Source organism: Anomalospiza imberbis, chromosome 6 (assembly GCF_031753505.1).
Source record: "Anomalospiza imberbis isolate Cuckoo-Finch-1a 21T00152 chromosome 6, ASM3175350v1, whole genome shotgun sequence".
Taxonomy (NCBI): Eukaryota; Metazoa; Chordata; class Aves; order Passeriformes; family Viduidae; genus Anomalospiza; species Anomalospiza imberbis.
Window position 1 is genome coordinate 24,301,469 of NC_089686.1, and position 23,025 is coordinate 24,324,493.

General features: G+C 35.9%; 1 protein-coding gene across 6 annotated transcripts in view; it reads right to left on the minus strand.

Annotated features, from left to right (window-relative positions):
* Positions 1–23,025, minus strand: part of MIPOL1 (mirror-image polydactyly 1) — a 192,184-nt gene that overhangs the window by 80,522 nt on the left and 88,637 nt on the right. For all 6 annotated transcript variants that reach the window (XM_068192885.1, XM_068192884.1, XM_068192883.1 and 3 more), the window contains one exon: positions 12,194–12,301. In XM_068192885.1, the coding sequence (XP_068048986.1) occupies positions 12,194–12,301 (108 nt within the window). The remainder of the gene's footprint in view (positions 1–12,193; positions 12,302–23,025) is intronic.

The following is a 23,025-nucleotide window of genomic DNA, read 5'->3' on the forward strand; positions in this document are numbered from 1 at the left end:
ATCCAGTATCAATCAACATGGTTCAGAAAATTAAGCCTCTGAAGATTTCTTTACATATTGAATCTAACTAAAAATGACATTTTGGTCTTTGTGTTTAATTTTAAATTGCAAATTTGGCTGTTCAGCAGCTTAATACAATCGCTAATACACATTAATACCACGTTCAAGCAATGTGATACACACTTCCTATTACACAATTGCATTGGTCACTTCAGCTTCCTATCCAAAGTTTAAAGACAGGTCTTTTCTCATTTTACCCCTCTTTGTAAGATATATTTACCTTACCATTAAGAGAGGCTGAATTTTGGAAGTAACAACACAGATGACTAAATTTTGGAGGCATAAAAAATCAAAGTTTTAATTGCAAACACTTTAATTTTGAAGGAGAAATCAGATCTTCTTTGAGCTTTTTCAGTGAACAATTCCTTTTTTCTGCAATGGTAATGAACAACTTTGATTCAGCTACATGACAGAGCTAGTCATGCAGTGTTTCTAAATATTAAGATAAACCTAATATATGCTGAGTTGAAATCCTAATACATTGGTATACTTCTGCTGATATGAACTTTACACATTGCAAGACTTCAAGTAATAAAAAAACATGTCAAATCCTATGTCCAGTTCTATCTGTGCTTGTGTTAATCCTGAACAGGTAGTACACCAGGGTGTCTGCACAGGACTTTTTAAGGTTAAGGTCTGGAAACTCAGAATTAGCAAATTATCAAATTTACTACTTGACCCCTAACATACAGCTCACTCTGCTAAAGCTGACTCCTAGAGAAAAGCCCAAGTCCAGATACCACTCCAAAATCTCATGAGGAAAGCTGTGGAGATCTACTGGAAGACAGATGAGAAAGATTTTACTTCATTAAGCCCACTTTCATAGAAGGAAAACAAAGTTCAAAATAAATCCTCATCCATCCTTTACTTCTGGTCCTCAAGCATTTTCCTGATGAGCTGCATTTTTCTCGGTAGAACTTGCACGCCTGCTGCACTGGAGGAGTACATCTCTTCCTCTTGGCAACCTGAATGTGTGAACAGCAAAGTTCACTTTTCCATTACACCTGTGTGGCCACATGCATGGAAGTCAAATCAGAACTTTCCTCTTATTCATGGGCAAAAGGGATTTTCAAAAGCCTCTCAGTGATCTAGGAGCACAAGTACACTAACATCAAAAATGTGCCTTCGCACCAGACCAAATTAGTAGATGGGAGTTAAACATGATAGGCAAAATGATTCCTAACTCCTCTGAGTAAGTGATGGCTAAGCAACAGGCTGCACTTTTCAGACATAAACACTTTTGAATTCATCTCACTTTAAAATCTGAAGTTCCTCGCCTGGGAACATGGGAGACATCCACATTGCAGTAAAATTATAAATAACAGCAAACATGTTAGACCTTGAGGCTTCTGAATCAAGGCCAGTCTGCAGCTTTAAAGCCATACCAAGACCTAATGTTTCAGTGTCTTCCTTCAGCATCTGTCCTCCTTCTACTCTGAAACACACTTCATATGATTTCTTATATACAAAATGCTACGAAAAGGTCCTCCAATTCTGAACAGATATTTGGATACACTTAAACGTACAAAGGCCAAATATTCCTTTTTAGTAAATACCAAAAATTCTAAAACATTTATATTGATCCTTTATCCTATTCTTGGTTTCCTGTACCCAAGATCTAAAGTAGATTCTATCAGTTCTGAGAGGTGTTTCAGATAAGGAGGTCATGGATGGGTCAGAGCAAGACCTTTGGTATTTAATGACCCTGTAGCTTGTCTTTTGCACAAGAGCTTAGGTTACTACCTTTTATATGTTTTATTGAAGGACAAATAACTCGCATGTCATCATGCATCCAGGCTCAAGATTTTGTTTACAGTTGCTGTTCAAACAAAACAGGATCATTTTCCTGTGCAGCATAAAAAATGAAGAGTGTATGGTATGACACTGAAAAATAGATTGAAAATTAAGATTTACCACACTTCTTTCTGCATGCATGGATGACAGAACTCATATGGAGAAAGAAAAACATTGATGAAATAAAATATAATACATAACCATGATACTTCTTCTCTTCATTAATGAAATTTGATATCTCCAGCATAATTTAAGACATTTAATATCATTTAATACCTTCAATAATGGCTAAATATTTTGGCACTTTTAAAATTTTATTGTGGTACAATGCTGATAGATATTTTGAAAACTGTGCCAGTGCAGATTAGGCATAATGTTAACAGAAAGTGATACTAAGGCCACCTTTAAACATAGCAGAAAGCAGTTACCTTTTTATGTAAAAAGTAAGTTCAGATTCAGGATCTCTGAATTTAGTTAGGAAATGTGTTTTATAGTATCTGAAAGTGGTAAATGAAGGAAGGAATCCTACTTTTCTTATAGTAAGTCTGATACATTAGGCTTCATGATTGCTTTAGAATTAGATGAACATATGGCCTTAATTCCTGAGCCATGTAATCCTGAAATGAAGGCCCATACTAGTAGGGAAGTAAAAGAATTTTTTATAACTGTTTGAAGTGCAGCAATATGACACCTCCTCAGAACTTAGAAAGGTTCATAGTGGCACTACTGTTGACATTCTATTGGGCAGAACGAAGGGAAAAATGAACCCAGGATTGGGGTGACAAATGATACCATTGGAGATGGTGACAAAGATTTTAACTATAGTTAGAGTTTCTGATTTTATCAGAACTCACCTTTCCCTGTAATCAGAGAACCATCATAGAATTGTAAAGTTTGGAAGAGGTATCTATGGCCAAGTGCAACAATTAACTCAGCACTGCTAAGTCCATCACTAAACCATGACTCTAAGGACCACATCTACACATTTTTGAACACGTGTAAGCAGCTTTCCTAACATGACTGTGGTTTCTACAGTATGTTTTACTTATGTATCAGACTCTGTGATTCTAATTTACAAGATACTGATGAATTTCAGTGTATTTTAGAACACACCATTCTTTTATCACAGGTTTAAGGCATGGCTAACACCTCTATGGAGATAAGGAGTAAAAGAGCAAATAGGAGGCAGCTTCATAATTGGCTACGGGATGCCGGTATAGTCTGTTTCATCTTCAATAACTTCAGAACATCTCTTTATATATCTACTCTTTATATATATATATATTTAGAATATATATTTCTAGAATATGTATATCTGAGATCTGACCCAGGCCCATAAACTGTTCCAGTTTTGAAGTCCTTCAACAGAGTTTAGACAAAACTCTAAAAATGCTGCAGAACATTGAAATGTAGCACCCTTCAAACTGTAAGACCATGTGGCAGTGTAACTCAGTAAGGAAAAAGCTACAAGAAAGTCAAATGTATCAATCATACAACGTGGGACCTGTTCTGCTATAAGGAAAAATGGATGTGTGAAAGTGCTAAGTATTTCTAAGTAGTGCTAAGTAGTGCTAAGTTAACATGCACAATTACAGAATGGTTAAATAAAAAACATGGATGAGAGGTTTTTGTAGACATGGTCATAGAAACCTGTTACCATGAAAGAGATGATTCTTTGCATACCAGAAATGACGAAGTGAAAGCAGCCTAAATGACTGTGAGAATGATTGAGATTTGGTGACCTGACACCACAATATTGCATTCCAAGAACCTGCTGCATTAATTACTTCTGGTAATCAGAAGCAGTGCCACTGACTGACCTTATGGGAAAACAACTTCCACCTGTGATATGGAAGCCAAAAAATAGAAGACTCGATCAAAAGGTTTGAATGACCACATCATCAACAATGAGAAAGAGGGCTGTATATGTTATGTACAAACAGTTGATGTTTGAGATTGTCAGGAGTAATCTGGTGCCAAGAGAGATTTGAAGGCTGTCAAATAAAAAGCAAGAGACCTGTTTTTGTTAGTGGAACACAAGAAAGCTGGCATCAAACACCAAGTGTGAATGAGTGATGAATTCCTTAATGCTTAGAACCGAATCAAAGTTCAGTAAACATACCTGCTGCGGTTAAGAGATGTTCAGCATCTATTAACAGGAGAGAAGAAAGACTTACACTCTTTGGGCAAGGTGAACAACCCCTTTGAGCCAAGACATTGCTTGTTCATTCCACCAAGATGCATTCAGTGCCATTCTTGGGCAGCTGTTTACAGCAATATGAAGCATGCTAAAGAGGTACAGTGCCCTAGACAAGCATTATTAATTATACAAATTCAACTCTTAGGATGGACAACTATTGTTCATATATTGTTCTATATATTACTTTGCTTTGAAACAATTCTGAAAGACTTGAGATCACAGTACATAAGAAACACCAGTGATCAGTCTTCTTTTATTTGAACAGAGTCCAAGAAATCCTGAGTAGCTGCTGTGCAGAGAACACTGTACACACCGGGCTGACATGTCAGATGGTGCGGTCAGTAAAAGGAGAGCTTTAAAGCTACAGGAAGGTGGCACAGCCAGTGTAACCAAGGAAGTGAAGACATGAACTTGGGTATGTCTATTTGTTTCCTTCTATTTGAAAACAACCCAAGGTTTGAATGCTTTCAAAATTTTGGCCTGAAGCAATGATTTAGTGAACCAAGACCTGTACAAATGTCCCTGCCATCTATCCACACAACCACTTAATGTCATCAGAAAATGATGCTGAAAATCTGAAAATCTGCTCTTCTGAAAAGCTGAAAATCATGCAAGTACTAATGTTACCAAACATAACTTCTTTTCAACTCCCAGGTAGATATTTCATATAAACCAGATTTATCGAACTCTGGAAGCCTGTGTTTCTGGGAAACTTCACTCCTAGTGAAGGGCAAACATCTCATAATTTTATTCTCATGTTTTCCATCAGGGGAAAATATTGTATTATTTGCTTACGTCACATTTAAGCTATTATTCTAACTTTAAGCTTCCTACACAAGATATTTTTGATCAATGAATACAAATGTCTATCAGTGCTAAAAAATTAGCTACCAGATGTGAGGAGACTAAGAATGTTACTGCATTTGTGAACAACTTTCTGTCAAAACCTACATAACTAAATAAAGCCTACCAGCTAGGCTTGATGGCTAAAAAAACCAATTAATAAAACTGGTCACTGATTGTGATACTGGTAGATCAGATTTCTGATCATGGTCAAATGCATACACTAAATTGATCACTTCCTGCCTATAAGGGATACACATAAGCAAACTTGCACTCCTAAAATATATGACAGCGGATGAGGGAGAAACCCTTTGAGGCATCCCTTGAGGATCTCCAGCCCTGAATGATGAAATTTGGCTCAAAAGAACAATTGGGTCCAAGGAAACTTCAAATGACTGCTTTAAAGACCAGTCAACAAGTGTTCACATTTTTTCCACTGGGCTTGAGGGGGAACGTTGGTCGCTGTAGGATTATATGAGTTGTTTTATCCCTCTCCAGAAATACAGTTAACTTGGTGGGCTGTCAGAGTCTGTAGCTATAGCTTTTGGAGACACTAACTTAAAGAGAAATGAACACAGAAAATTATTATGGAAGCGGAACATGGACAGGATGACTTCTGCAGGAGTTTCTGTGGCCTCATTTTAGCATTCATTTATGGCACAATGCAACAGCTCACACTGATATCCTCTGAGGTGTACAGTGTTATTTAATAACACCAAGTCATAAAGTGACTAATCATTCTAGCATGGAGAAGAGTAGAACAGACTTGTGTCTAACCTCAGGGACATACTTTAAGACCTTGTGATTAAGTGCATCTGGGTGCAGCAAAAGCAAAGGCTCTCTTCAGTGCAATTAAGATTTCAACTGTGTCTACCCTGTCTGATAAAGTGTCTAGAAGGCAGCAACAGAAGAAAAATGTTTGTGCATTTTTATTCATGTCCAGGTTGTCAGCAGCATGCTCCAAGTTCCACTAGTCTTTTATTTTCACCTCCGCTATGCAATTGAAAGCAATTTAAGCATTAAAACGTCATTAAGCATCCACTCATAGTGATCTCATGTGCTTTATAACAAGTTTTATTGCCAGGGTAGCAAAATTTTCTCTCACATTGCCCAGGCATTTAAATGAGGGCACATCCTGTGTTAGGGTAGGTACAGATGAGAGAAAGGAATTCATTATGACTTTCTACAACCTGAACAACTATACTGAAAGCTGAGTAAGAGGAATCATTATTAGGAGAAGAAACCAAACTACCGAAACAGCTCTTGCAGAAAGTTAGAAATTGCTGCTTACTTTGACAAATCCGGTAGTATTTTATCCCCATGTAAGTTATGGGAAGAATAGTGTGAAGAACCTTTCAGGATTAGCTGTAACAACATATTATTTGCTGGAGATAACCTCCTAGAAGCCTGTTAACTATTCCCACTGGTCCTGAAATGTTCCTTTAGTTTCAGAAAAACAGATACGGACCATAAGTAAATCCAAGGGCACAGTATATCTCCTCTTATTGAGAGACAGATCTGCTATCTACTTCACCCCTTCCATTTCCAACATGAAGCTGGCATTCTATCTTCAAACACACCTATAAAATAATTTGCAAATGTGACATCAGTCCTTTTTTCTAGATAGCAGCACATGACATCCAGGATAAAAGCATGATTGCTTTTGGGTTAACTCCACAGAGTGAGCTCTTGAGCTGAGCTTTCACAGGCTGCTATTTTGTTAGATACAGAAGGAACAATGAACATTGGCCAGAGGAATTTATAACAAAATGTGTGAGAAAAGGGGGATTGCCCAACATATGAATATTTCTGAGGTGCCTAATTGAAAAAAGAAACCAAACTGAAAAACAACCACTCTAAATAAAAAGCAATCTGTAGCAAACAATAACACCATACCGACAACTGAATCAATATCAAGTTTTAAACTCTTTGCAGTGTCTAGTTACTTTGTAGCTAGGAGTTGAAGAAAGGTGTAACACCCATCTCACCAGTGGACAACACAGCCATTCATCTGTTAGCTACAACATACAGGCAAAGCAGCAGCTGTTTTCCATCAGTCACTGCACGGCACTGCAGTAACTACAGCGCAAAAGTCGCAATAGCTGAAAGTGGCAGAGAGGTGCTCTGGATGTGGCCGAGCCTTGACACATTCCAAACTCACATTCCATCTGTCCAATGAATTAATGTCATCTCTGCTGCCCCATGTAAAATTATTATGAAAGGATGAAATTAATAACTATTAAAATGTAAAAATTATATGCTACACTGGAATTTGAATACAAGAGATTGAAATCTCTCGGTTTCACACCCCTGATTCAGACAAGTTTCCCTGGATTATGTTTCAAAAGCATGTGTCTCTGCTGAAATCAGGGGCTTTATATCCATAAACCAGCTCTAAACTTGTTAATCTTATGAAACTTCAGCTCTGAAGCACCAAACCTAAAACCAGTTAGAATTACTTAGTTTTTGCAAATAAAGGCCACATCATCTGAAAGAAGGACTTTTTTTCCATAGTTAATATTGTTTGCCTCAATAACATGAATAGCATGTGCTTTTCAATAGCTGCAAACATTTTACACTTCATGTTAAAACTTTTGAAAATTTTTTAAGCTCTTATAACATCAGAATCTCTTCTGATGATGCCCTTCATGGATGACAGGTTGACCAGTCAGCTGAACTTGTTTCTGTGGTTGATGATGCCAAGTAGGTATGGAAAAAATGGTTTCTACTTTAAGAATCCAGGAAATTCTGGGAATCAAAAAGAACTTAATAAAATTTATAAAAGGCATCAAGGAATACTTAAATTAAGTATTCTAAAGTGGTTTCTTCACAGGCATCATCACTGGAACAACTACCAAACTGTTACGCATTGAGATTTCCTGCCCTTAGCCTGATTCTTACATGGCAGCAGAAAGCAGATGACATCAGGCACAGCTGCTTTATGACACTACTGTAGACAAACTTCTGATGGCTCCTCCAGGTCACTTTCTTGCCTCTAACTCTATTATATTCTTAATAAAACTATGAAAGTATGTAGGATAAATTCTACAAAAAGCACAACTAAAAAGAAAGGCAGACATTATCAAAAAAAGCCAATCATAATAAAAGATATAACAAACATCTCAACAGCTCTGAAGAGATTAATAACCCTTACAAGTTCTAATGACACCATAATTGGATGGAGTAACCTCAATTAGTCAGTAAAGGTCACCTGATTTGTAGATCACTATGAAATAGCCTGCTTATTTTCAAAAGATTGCCTTGAAAATAAAACTAGTATGTCTTTCTGATCTTTAAAGTAGATTAATAGCTGCTTTGAACAGAATATTCTACCTAATTAGAAATTACAAAATAGAGAAAGCCTGTGGAAAAAAACAACTTCCTCTCTCTATTTCAGTCAAATCCAGTTAAATATTTTTCACTTCATAAATTTCACATTAAATTATTGGTTTCACAAGAATTACTTCCTATTCTTCTTCAACTCAGTAAAGAGGACATGTGCACTGGCAAAATTGTTATTTTTCTTTAGAAAAAATGTATTAGTGAAAACTCTGAATTTGAAAATTACACACTACAAAGCTAACAACAGTAAAATTATTGAATATTTGAAAAATAATGAAAAAGCAGCAATTCTTCCACTTTTCTATGTTTAATTGAATCAGTTGTTTCTGTGTATTATGGGAATACATTTATCAGAATCAGTAGAGACCAAATGTTAATTATGAAGGCCAAGGAAAAAATGAATAATCTCACATATAGACCTTGACACATTAGAACTGCAAAGCACTCTCAGATCTTATTTTATGAAAATGTACTAAGAGCGCAAATGTATAGACCCTTAGGAAGCAATTATCCCTAAAAGATTTAGCTATAATTCAATGTGAAATATAATAAGAGATTTTAAAAAATGGTTTCACAAAGAAGAGGATTATTTTACTTTAACTATGGAAATAGGGGCCCACATGCTTCTCTGCATGACCTCTGTGCAGCTGTGGGCATTGCCTGGAGGGAAGATTTGAAATCGGCCTTTTCCGTCAATTAATACAATCCCATATGACCAATAAGAATATTACTAAAAATTAGGGGTGCCAGTTTGGCATTGTGGGGCTAAATGGCCCACAATACTATAAGGAATTTTCTATGCAATACATACATTAAATATGGAAATTTTAAATCACGTAGTACTATTATGTATACAGAGGTTAGTTAAGAAGAGCTATCTTACCAAGATGTGCAGATGTTATATGGCACAGTAAGATGAAATAGCATGTTACAATGTGCATTGCATGCCTTCTGTGTCATATGTTTTATTTGTCACATTATCTTCAGGTGTGACATGGAATCTAAATGTGTAAAACAAAAATCTGCAAAAGAGTGCTTATATCATCCTTGTGATTTCCAGATCCTGAACCTAGCCAAATTACTGCCACCACATATCTCCCACAGTCATAATGTGTCTCCCTGCCTCTGTGGCTCACTCCTGACTATGGATGGCTACTGTCTCAAAGAAGGGAGGCATAGCTGTGAGCTGATATATTGAAAAATAAATCTGAAAGCTTGCAGATTATTTTACCTAATAGATCCTAACCTCAGTGGACTGAAATTGGTTTCTTGTGGACTAGTCTTACACTTTTTTCCTTCCAAGCAACTCTCTACTGTGAGATGTTCCATAGAGGTAACAATCACATCTTCTATCACAAACTTTCACACCATCCCTAATCTAGCTGATCCTGATTACTTTATTTTTATCCAGTTAAGATTGCAAATATCCCTGCACCAAAACTGACGTTTACACTTTTGTTACTCCTTAAGAAAATCTAAAGCAGATCGAACTCCTCATTCAGAGGATACATCTTTTGCCAAACTGAATCAACAGATTGACTCAATGTTAATTAAGTGTAAGTAAATAGGGAAAATTACAGGTTTTTTTAAAAAAACTTCCTTGATACAAACTGTCCTGGACAGACTCAGAAGAAATACCTGGATTCTTTCTGCTGGACAGGTTAATAATACATAGCACAGTTCCCCAGTTTGCACGTGGAGGTGGTTAAAATAAAAGTAATTCTTTGGATTATGGTGACAATAAAAGCTGAGTTGGTATTTACCCTGTACCACAGAGACAAATGACAAGTCCTATATTTCTGAAAATGGACAAATGTCCAGAAGGCACTCTGCAGTGGAGAGGGGACACGACGTGATGCTTGGGTCTGTACCTGCGCTCTGTGTGCAGCCTTGCAAGAGCTACTGAGTGCATTCAAGAGGCAGGAGGTGACAGCCAAGAACACGAGGGTTTCACAGGGGTGGAGTGTGACCCATCACAGGGCTCTGGCTGGTTGTTTCCTTCTGTGGGAGCTGTGCTGCTGGCAGCTGCAGGAGTGCCCCAGCCACCTGCAGCCAGCCCCAGAGCCCTGACTAAACCCACTCCTAAGCGAGTCACTGACATGACTTCCATCCTTACCGGACATCAGTTTTCCGGGCTGTGGTTACACTAAAGTGGGTGATACGCTTTGCATTTACGAGGTCAGGATCCATGCTCATTTGCTGTATATCAAAGCTAACTACCATTGGCAATATTTCATTGGGGCATTTAAAAGTTTTCGAGGTCAAGAATACAACCTGGCCTTTTAAAAAATATTCCAGAGGACCTGTCCTCACTGTAGGTAACAGTAATATGAACTGAGACAAACTCTACGGAGCTACAATATTAAAAAAGTTCAATTTCAAAAAAATTGAAAAGCGATCTTTTTTCTTCCCCAGACTCTCATCTCTAAGAGACTATGATCAATTAACCTTTAACTTTGAAAAATAAAAAAATTCGTGTGACAGTCAGAAATGAAATTCTTTAAAGATTAGGTGCTGGGAGAGCAATATCAGGCTTAGAATGAAATCCTAGTAACGCTCTGAACTATCAAATCACTTCTTGCTCTGAAAATATAATTATTCTGTAAGTGTTATGTCAGACAATATTAAATGCAAAAAGCATAGCTTAAATAAAACTTTTTTCTAGCATAAAGGCTCTCTGCACAATATTTTCAATGACACAGAAAAAACAAGTCAGCGTGCAATTAATGGAAAACAATACTATGTTCAATAAGAAGCATGCTTGGCAAGCACTAACTTTTAGTGACACGAGATTTAAAATAATGCTGTTATTGCAGTCAGAAACAGCAGTCATAAACAGAATGTTTATGATCTCCATTTCTAGTCATCTGCTTTCAGTATTACATATCTGATTTTGTCATATTCACCACAGATTTTGAAGGCAATTATAAATCCATGGAATATACAGCATTTGTGCAGCACATAGCCTCTCTCAATTTATTATTATTATATTTATTGTTTTTCTTATTGAGAAATGTCAAACTACACAAGGATTTACTTTTATTCTTATACCTAGTTTTGGTCAAGTTGTTGTATGTATAATGATGTTTCCCAAATTAAAGAAAAAAAAAATAGAAAAAAGGAGGCAGACGAAAATCTATCTGTAAGTGAGATACCTTTGGATCTTACTGTCTAGATCAAACAGTTTCAAAATGACAACACAGTATAAACAGAATAACTTCTGTATTTGTATTGTATCTCCACTACCGATAAAAGAGATTTTTCAGAATAAAGTGGCTGAAGAGGTGTGCACAATGCTTGCACATCTTACCTGGCATAGTCTCTTATCCTGGCTAGCGGTGAGATTGCAGGGTATGTAGCTATCAATTCCACTGACATTACAATTTCCCTTTCGCAAAGCAGCAATAACCTGTCACTTTACACTGTCCTTTCTCTGACCCTCTCCCGCCTCTCTGCTCATTTTTATTCTTATTGACAAGACTTATTATTCCTCCTCCCAATTCCAAGTAGCTACTCTTTTGCAAATAGTAGTATCAACTATGTGGTCACTAGTAGTATCGGTCAACAATGTTATTAATATAGCACACACTGCTGGGAGCAGATCAAACAGCCATGCTTTAAAATATTAGTTTTGCAAAGGTACCACGAGGCAAATAATTCCAGTTTTCTTCACCTTATACAATGTAATATTGCAAGGACAGATCTCAAGAATTTAGTGTTAATTACCAGCCCAGTAATTTGGAGGATATGTTTTTTTTTCTCTTGTTGCTTTCAAACGCAAAATAAAATAAAACCATAGCAGAAGGGTGCTGTATCTGTGTTTAAAGAAGCAGTTGTTGGCAAACACCATAGCTCACTTCTGCCGAAATGTACACAACTGATATATGCAGCCCAGAAAGCTGGCACCAGGGGCTTACAACCTTAATTTGCCTGCAAGAAGAAATGGAGATTTACCTTCTGAGCACGTTCTTGATTGTTTTCAGCAGTCATATGTCTCGTGTTGTTTGCTGAAGTCTGGTTCTGCTCTTTCAGATGATGAAGCTCCTGCTCCAGCCGTTTGCACTGCAACGAGGAAAGAATCCCATTAAGTAGAGGAGTGTGGGCATATTCTTTTTCAACAAGCCAAAAGACTTACGGTAAATAACCCCATCACCATTTCTGCAGTAGTGAAAGCATCAGACAAAAGCAAGTTACAGTTCCAGACAGTACTAAAGCTACGTTTTTAAAATGTGTATCATTATTCAGTTTCTTCCTGGTCCAAAAGTAGGCCAAAAATGCTATGTATCACATAAGATATTTATCAGAAGGTTGGGTTGAATTTCTGCTCATAGTAATGCCAATATATGACTATGAGATTTGAGATTTTGGCTCAATATATGAGATATATGAGATTTTGGCTTTTATGTATTAAGTAAGTAGATATAAAGGAAAGAATTCTTACTTTTCGAAATGCAAGGAAATGAAAGACCTTCCTCCCAAATCAAGGATCCAGCCTTTTATTAGAAAATATAGATGAAATTTTTAGACTTGTATTTTTCATACTAAGAGGTTACTCTAATTCTCCAAGATTGTTTTCTTTAAATATTTAACTTAATGACAAAAAAAGAAAAAATTAGCACTTGCTACTGTGTACCTATACATATAGACTTACTGCTGAGCATTTTTTTAATGATTAAAAATCTGCAAGTTAAAATCAAATTATATTTTGCTCTTTCTTATGTTAACTATAAAAGGTCCTGTCCAGTTCCGTGGTTTGAAAGAGCAATTAGTTGTCTGCAGACAGTTCTTTGCCTTACAAAAAAACCCCTGTTCTACAAAAAAAAAAAAAAAAAAAAAAAAAAAAAAAAAAAAAAAAAAAAAAGAAAACAAAGCAGACAAAGTACCAAGAAGACATAAGACATATGGGAACAACTGTTAGAACTAGGGAAAAGCAGAGCACCAGGAGAAGCATTTTACAACAACATATTACAAGGCAGTAGTTTGGATATGATCACCAAAGCCCTCACCTAATAGACTGTAGGAACAAAAGACAATTAATTGATAAAAAATATTTTAATATGCACTTTCTGAGAACATTAGCAAATAAAAAGAATAAGAATTGTGATATAGTGCCCGTGTAAGCATTGCTGTCTCAAAAGACCTGGAGACGTCAGTCTCTTGTGGTCTGTGGACAACACAGAACCAAGCTTCCTATCATATATATGCACCCTATTCCTGAGCACTTCAGTATATGGGGCAATGAAGCCTGCTTCATGTAAACTCTAAAAAAAGAAAAACTGTGAAACAGAAAGCTTCAAAACTGAAAAAAAAACTACAAATGAGGTCTAAGTAAAATAACAAATGCTACAGGATCTTGAGACAGAAATTTAAAGACATGCCAAGACATACAATTCTTAAACAGAAAATAACACCTAAAAATATACTGCTCATCAGGTATCCAGTATAGTATATAAACCAGGATGATCCAATCCTCTATTTGAATAAATTTTAAACATTTGTAGAAGCCCAAAAGTACTACTAAAAATTCCATCCACATATCTGTTATATTTCAATACTTCTGTTAGAAATCTGAGCTTATTTCTAATAGGATTACCTATTTTAAAGGCAGTGAATTTTTCTGGCCTAGTACATTCTCTCAATGTGTGTTGTAAACTTTCTTAATGTACAGTTTCATTTTTATTGCAAGAAAAAAAAACATTTTCCCACAGATAGGGAAATACAAAAAAAAATTAAGATACATTTGATTGTAAATATTTTCACATACTTGAGATATTTAATATCTGTGTTTATCACACACCCCCTCCACCCCCACACACACAAAATCACAAATCACAGAATCCCAGATGTAACTCTTTTTTCATGTCCAGCATGAAAACTATTTGTTTGCAGACATGAAGATGCTACTAAAACTTGTAAAGAACTAAACATAGATTATGTTTTTTTTTTCTCTAGCAACACATTTTTCCTTGGCTTATATGATCTAAACACCATTTAAAAAGAAAAACCAATCTACCACTGCAGGCACTATACATTACATCATGTATGATCACCAAGACACTCACTTTTCTTCTTTGCCAACATTCTTCTTCAAAACAGTATTTTGGAATCCACAATTTGACAACAACACAAGTTTACATAAATATTATTTAAAAGACTAAAATCTCAATTTACCTTTAAGACCTGAATTTATTATCATGTTATTCTCTTGATTCCAAAAGGCATGTGAAAATATGCTAAGAGCAAATCCTAGCTACATGAATACATGAGAAAAGATCTTGGTGTAAAGAACAGATTGTACCACTGAGAGCATGGGTGCAATCTTAATTCTGCTCTCCACTTCACTCCTGTGAAGACAGGACACTGAAATAAAGAGCAGCAGTGGGACTCAAGGATCTTGCAAAACACAGAACAAATAAAGCACAGTAAAGATGCAACACAGGTAACATAAAATGGATAAACCTCCCTATCAAGTCAACCTTGATATGATTACATTTACATCAAACTTGGGAACATTTTGTAATTTATCTTTCATTTAATTTCTACTGAGAGTGTTGATATCTGAAAAAAACCAAAAAACCAAAAAACCCAGGGCATTTTCAACTAGTATATTGCTTGAATTCGATTTGGGACATCATTGAAAGAAATGGTGATCTAATTTGACCTTTGCACCTGAGTGTTTTATTATGTTGGAAACAATGCATTTACAGAAGATATTCAGATTTATTCTTGGCTGCCTAGAAAGTAAAATTTTCCATTACCCTCTTTGTGAAAGCATTATAATAATATTCTTAAACAGCAACACTGTGTATGTCTTAATAAAATTTTATACTTTACATCTTTGATACCTGAGCTACTCTGAAAATATTAAACGAGCATTCTAAAGGCAAGCACTCCTTTTCACAAGAGCAGAAGCATGTGAAATTTTAGTGTAACCTTGCTGTAAAGAAAAGTTTTATGAATAGAATTTAAAACAATGCAGCCCTTCTATTCATTTAAGCCAACATTTTTGAATTCTGTGTCACTAGTTGTTAGCAAGGTCCAGTAAAAATAGATGTTCTTTAAAAGTATGTGTGTTTTTATTGGTTCACTCCAGGCCTCTAAAATGCCAACAGCTGCAAGTAAGAAACTGAATTTCCTTCTAAAAACATATATAAAAATACCTTTTGGAGCACATTGAAGAGAAGACATCATCCAACTTGGTACTGACAAAAAAGAAATGTTGGATGTATCCTTTTAAGAAAGCTGAAAGTTAAAGGAAGTGTTTAATTTGAGATACTATGTCTAAATTCTGTTATCTCAAACTTGTGAAAATTCACACTTGGGAAAACTTCAAACAGACAATATATTTTGTGCAACACAGGTTACCTAAACATCGGATCTGAGGTTTAATTGTGCCCCTAAATGCAAATTCCCATGAGTTCAACATGTCATGAAACAGGGGCTGTTAATTGAGAAAACTGCTTCTCTACCTCAGATACTTTGAGTACATCAAGGAATATGAGAGCAGTGTGGACACATGTCAATGAGAAAATGTCTTGATCAGAACACTCATGACCTTGCTAAATAAAATATATTAAAGCCTCAGAATTGGTAATATAATTTTATAAAGGTATCACACAAACAACTTACTACGAATTAACTTACTGTGTGGTCTACTGTGTGCATTCACAGTTCTGTAGCCAGAGAGGCAATATAGACAACTGAAGGCACAAAACAACCCACCCCCAAAATCAATCCTGACAAAGGTTTCCTCTCTCCTTTCAAACCCACACATCTGTTCTCCTCTCTGAAGGTATTTCCCCCAAAAAAATCTCCTACCTCAGCTAGCCTGAATCAGGTGATAATGTACTTGACAGACAATGAACCTCATTAAACCTACTCTGAGTGCTCCTTGAGCAACCATAACCCACCTGTACAGCTGTCAGTACAACATCATCCATTCCCAGCAACAGGGACTCAGTCTTCTCTTTAACTGTATTTCCACCAAGCAACTCTTCTAAATACACGCAGTCTTTTGAAACAAATACCTCTGTACTCAGCATAGGATATATCACAAGCAGCTAAGACACAAAATGAAAAGCAAAGCACGTAACATACCAAAAGGATAACAAAAAGACTCAGCCAGGAAAGCAAGGATAGACAGCAAGTAAACACATCCTTCCCTCCCATCTTAAAATATAAATTATTAGGCTACTGTTGAGTCTTTTTTAATGAGACCAGGTAACATGATTCAGCAAAATGAGGATGTTTGTGAGAGGTACCGGTTCAAGCTGCAGTGGGCACTGACCCCTTTCAATGACTCCCCAGGTGGGAGTGTTGGAACACCAAAGGGAAAATCCAGACAAATTGAAAAAGGAGCACCTGCTAAAAGGGACACTGATAGAGAGGTCAAGAGATGGACCAGGAGAATGTCACTGAGTAAAGCCCATGAGGCCCACCCAGAAAGTGACTGTAAAAAGACAGCCCCAGCTCCAGTTATACAAAAGGAGTAAAGATGGTTTACCTTGAATCAAGTATTTCAGAAGATAGAAAAATCAATGCAAATAACCACTTAATAGTGTTTGGCCTTTACTAGAAAATGAGGTTGCATTAACATATCAAACATAACTTTAGCACTTGTATAAACAAATCATCTTTAACATGCTCTCAGCTTTTCAGCATTTTCTTCTTCAACTTGTACCTGTAACACATTAACATAGTGTTACAGTGCCTGCTACATCTACACAGATTGATGAGTTATTTTTTGATCATTATTTAACATGATCCTTCAGTGAGATGTTCTCAAAGTAAAAGGTTCAGACATTGCACAAAAGTAAAGAAAAACTTGCAAGCCATTGGAGAAATAATGTCACTAGGGACAAAGATGGAATACAGCAAAGCATTAACATGGAGCAGAGTGACCTCCTGTTGCTCAGAGAACCTATTTGGTCCCTGCGTGGTTTGTATGAAGACACCCATCCCCAGAGGTTTCATGCAAAAGCCTGTTTAACTCTGCACATCTTAGGTCAATCAGTCTGTTCATGTACTTTCAAAAATTTCAAATTTTGCTACACCAGGGTCCCTCACTCTTGTCTCATTGAACCAGGATGGTAATGTCAGATGAATTTCTCATTTTGTATTTCAGCATAGATTTGACCCAGGAAAGGGTACTGTGACACTACCTGGCTCAGGAAGCAACAGCTAAAATGGAATATAACAGAAAACCATAACACTTCCTTACTGCAAATGCAGTCCTGGTGGCTATTTAATCCCATTACATCTATATTTGCTTTTAATATTACTGTATGGCATATAATATTTTTCATTGCCTTTCATTAAAAGGAATCCAAACTAACCTCTCCTGAACTTATGGCAATATGCTAGGGAAAAAAAGTCAACACATTATGCCATTTATATGCTAGGGAGAAAGGAAAGGAATTGATTTGTCTCTGTTATTAAAGGTATGGGGGTCAAAGTCTAATGAAACAAATGTACTAATATGAGGCAAAATTCTGCACTAAGTTCTTTCCTCAATTCTGAATATTATTTGATTGTCTTATTCAATTAGGATGTAGAAAATATAGTATTTCATTAGAATATATTTGTTCATCTAAAGTCCTTATCAAAACTTGCAGTGTTTACAAACTTGAAAATCAGCACTGGCATAAACACACAAGAGCACACTTGAGGAGCTTGACTGAAAAGAGCCACAGTGCCTAGATGGAGATATTGTAACGTGCTTGTTCCTGTGCTGACCTGAGTGAGGTCAGGCTGGTGATGCAGGTGGATCTTTGGTCCAATCTGATCACCCTAGTCAGTCGCATGAGGCCTCCCTAGTTTAAAAAAATATAACCACAATCTCCCAAAAATAGCTTAATTCTGTCATTAAACTTAAGGTAACATAATTTTATTCAAGTCACACAAAAATCAAAAGTGAGTGCCAAGTCACTCATCTGGGTCAGCCAGTGCATAAGGACTTGATTACATATCAGTGCCTTCATTTCAAACACAGAGTACTCTGCCACATTCTGTGGACTTTTATGCATGACGACCTTGCTGAACTGGAATTCTCAATTACTGAAGTAGTGTGAAATAAAAATAACCTAGTTCCTACTGAATAACTTGGGAAAATGGCTTATGTTCTCCAAATTCTGGGAAAGTCAGAGTCCACCTGAATGGCAGAACTATTTTCCCACATGCATTTTTTTTCCTTTACGCATTTTAAGTAAAATGTTCATGAGCAAAGTAAGTGACACACGATACATTTATGGAAAATGTACCAATACCACTGAAAGATAAGTTTATGGGGTACTGAGATCCTACTACTACACAGCACAATACTTCCTGAAGTGATAAAGTGCATCTATGTTTTGAAATTAGTTAACACATATTCATTGCAGTGATCAACTGAAGTACAAATAATTATTCCAGGCACCAAAGATGAAAAAGATGAAGAAACAAAGCTACTTTTATGCCTGTTATACTTTTAAGTCTTCACCTGTGGAAACCTAAATACAATAAATAAGCATGTGAAACAAACAAAAACAATTCAACTGATTCTTCTCTTTGTTGGTTGTTTTATTCACCTTTCCTTACTTTGTTTATAATGATCTGTACTTCAGACTGGCTCCGAGCTCAAATATGCCAAATGGAATGCAAATGTTCTCACTCTGACTGCCCTTCTTCCCCCTCCCCGCAATATTTTTTTTTTAACAGTCTGCCCCTTGTCCCAAATTCATCACAATTTCTGGAGAGGCAAACATCTTGCACCACTTGGATGCTATACACTCTTTCCTTTGCAGACAAAAATAATACCAAAGTCATCCAGTCAAAACACAAACCAACCTTTGGTGTCACTGTGAATTATGTACTTTGAACTGCAGATGTTTGGAAGCACTTATATAAATAGAATTTATCCTTTTTTTCTAAAGTAATAATTTAAAAAGAAAGAAAGAAAGAAATTAGTTTCTACATAATAATCACAAGAAAATTTTTCCATTAAATTATAATTTTGTATTAAGGTTTTCTAACCTCTGAGAAAAATTACTTCACTTCAAAGTTTTGGCAAATCATCAACAAATGTTTGAATGATTATTTATACAATGCCTAGCAGTTTAGAACTACTGGAATTTCAAAAAAAAAAAAGTGTTTTTGTAGAGTTTGGGCCTCAGAAACACACGTGTCTTTAAAAAGTTATATTCTATTAGTAAGAGAAACACTTAGATGTAAATGCTGCCTTTTTTTCGTAGCAGTGCAATTGTGTCTTGCTTCAAAAAGCTACAAAAAGAAATGCATCAAAATACAAATAAAACATTTTTGTTTTCTTTGTCACTATGAGCCAGTTGCAATCTGCAGCATTAAGGCAGATAATATGCTGCAAGCATGACTAGGTTTCCACCTACCATTCTTCTCCCTGTTTCTGAACACTTCAAATGCAGAAAAACAAGTTTTTGTTTATTTTCATTTTAATAGTTAAAGGAACTGTAAGTGTACAGTAAGAAATTCAGAAAATTTAGACCATGAAGTTTGACTGTTTACACCCTTCATGTGAACCATCCTTACACGTGCAGCGATTCCACAGCACTGAGTAGCACTGATACCCACCCAACCGCCCAACTGCATTCTCTACACATTCTTACTTCCTTGCAATGATGATATTTCAAAGATCAAAACAACCCTGATCTACTTTTCAGTGAGTTCAGCACACAAAGACTTTCCTAATCAATGAAACTCATTATAAAAATGTGCCAGAAATAGAGAAAAGGTGGATGTGACTCACAGATCATTCAAGCACGGTTCCTACGCTGGCTGTGCGCTGGATGACCACGCCTGTGTTAACAGGGGCTGCTGACAGACACCTGATCTGCAGGAGGAAACAGCAGCAGGAGCTGCTGAAGCCACAAAACTGGGTCACCTTCCTGTGACATTTTCCTGTGTCCACTGCATATAAGTTAACAAACTTACTCCACCTCTGTTTCTAATCAAAACACAAACCTAGTAACCTGGAGTCAAACATTTATTCATGAGGCTGTGCTGGGTCTGAAAGCAAGCAAAAATGCATTCAACTAAACTAAGAGTGTTTTTTTCCTAATTGCCTGTCATATATAAATATGCAACTTCTGCTTTACATCAAAGTCACATTATTAATTCAATTTTTTAATTTCTTGCCTATAAGTCTAATTAATAATGTATAAACTAAGCATGTAAGCAGATTACTAGTACACAAGTAGTACACCTGCTCACGCCCCACTGCAGAGTTTTAGAAAGACCAGACACTGTCACAGTACAGTGACATTATAATTCATATGTCGCTGTATTTAAAAGCAAAGGAAACTACCAATACTCCCAAATAATTCAGCAAATGGAAAACACGAATTAAAATTTTATCACAAGAGCAAAAGAACACTCAAGAGTCAAGATTATCTTTTAAAAGTTGTCAAAAAGTAAAAAAGTAAGTCTTGATTAACTAAATTCTATATCACTGAATAAAGGTCTGCAAGTACAGTTAGACTAGGATCAGTTTTACTTTCAAGGGACATTAGCAAGCCCAGCATACTGATGCAAGAGAAGATTTCAGAGCAGAAACTTCTGCAGAGAAAATAATTCAGAGCAATTAACTCAAAATCTTTAAAAACATTTAAAGAATAAAATTACAAAACACCCAAGAGGTTTTGGAATAAATCTGCCATTTAAGCAGAACACGCATTAATATACCACCTACACAAAAACCAGGACCTAAATACCCTGCTGACTACCTGAAATAATTTCTACCATGGTTAAGTACTAAGTAGTAGTGCAAGAAAGGTCACCAAGAAGCTAGTCAAAGCATCTGAATATTAAAATATTATTCTTATCTTATTTTATTTATGATCTTAGCATGCATTTTCCAAGTCAATGCAACTCCCACATACTCATTTGCAAGGAGCTTTGGTTAAAGATTATGTGTTACTAATGGATGGAACGCAAATTTCAGAAAGCCATAAACTATATTTTTAAATAGCTTTAAAAAAACAATTTACTTCTCCTCCTTCGTTGCTTAAAGGAGGAAGCATAAGTTTTCCCTCTCCAAGTTCTTCAGCTTCTCTCTCCTTCAAATGCAGCATCTTTCTTCCCTTCTTTTGCATGGCAGAATGTACACATAATGTGCACTCCAATTCTCAGTTCTTATCTTGGCCTGAATAAGATTCATTTCACTACACCACTTCATTTTTTTTTACATTTTTACTTCACCTTTTTACCATACATATACTCTTTATTATATGATTCTTCTTTAATTATACTCATAAATAATTGTTATAACTTTTTGTAAACACTGACTAATCATTTTTTCCAACACTCAAATCAAATCAGTAAATAATAGTTTCTTGTTTTGTGGGATGACAAATTGGCATAGAAAGTTTAAGAATCTTAATCAACCAACAAGATTATTTTAGAACTGGGATTACTACACCCCGAACCTTTGCTTTATTGATGTGACCAAATGACACTGAACTATTGCTTCGTGCGGACACATGTTTTGCTGGTTCCTCAGAAGAGTAGTCAGCTCCATTACAACCAAATGGCCTGTGGCCAAGAGACAGCTTGTCAAACATCTGACAACACACCATGACAGAAAGCTGACAATTGCTTTTGTTTAAAGCCTTTCCCTCACCCCCACTTAATAATCTGCAGTGTTGGTACTCAAACAATGTATACAGTAGAACAGAGGTCCTGAAAATGTGGAAGCTGTATGAAAAGGAGAAATTTTAGAAACATTCACAGCCTAATCTTCCAACTAGATCTAGAAATTAGGAATCTGATTTGCAGATATAGGCAAGGCACTCAGCTGCAGAATGAGATTATGTTTTTAGAAAGTACAACCTTGCTTATTTGAATGTAACCAATATTAGTTGACAAGAAAACAAAATTTGGTAAGCAATCTGTCATTCTAATGAGCTGGTTTTCAAATAATCTTCAATGGATTTTTGTAAAATCCATATGCAAACAAGGCTATTGCTGAAACATTAAGTTGGCATTTACTGCACAAAAGGACAGGAATACTTCTGGTCCATCTTTAAATATCATCACATTTTTCAAGAAAACAGTATCATGGATCACTGTAGAGATGGCAGAGTTTTAAAATCTTTTTAGTCTGATATTGTAAGCATGGTATTGCAGGTGTATCTTGTAGTACATACTGTCTATTTGTCCTGATAAATTTCACACTCTCAATTAAGCCATCAGTTGCTTAAGTAGCAGTTCTTGAATATTTTCTGGTGTATAATATGTCCACGCAACACTTGTTTAACATCTAATAAAAGCTACTTTAAACTAGCGATTATTACAAACTAAACAACAACTAGGTAAGTGAAAACACAAACTTCTGCAGGTAAGTCAGGGACAATAGGCACTTTTCAAACAAATCATCCTATTCTGTAGTACTTGCTCTTTTTCCATAGATTTTTAGAAACTTGAATACTGAAGGACATAGATATGTGAAAGCAATATTAATGGCAGTGTTTTAACTAAGTATAAGGGTGAAAATGAAGCAACTAGATACAAATCTTCAAATGTTATTGTGAAAACACTTTCTTTCTAATCAATATGGAGAAAGTAACAGAAAGTACATAAATTGTATTCTAAATAGCTTTTACAGTTTGTTTATATGCACTAAAAAGTGGAATGAAAATAATTTTTAAAAAATCAAAAAATTAATCAGCTTTGCACTAACTTTAAATAAATCATACATAGAATACAAAGGCATCCCACAAAGAAGGATTCAAGAAAGTAAACCAAAGCTCTGCAAAACTAAAACAAAACCACACATT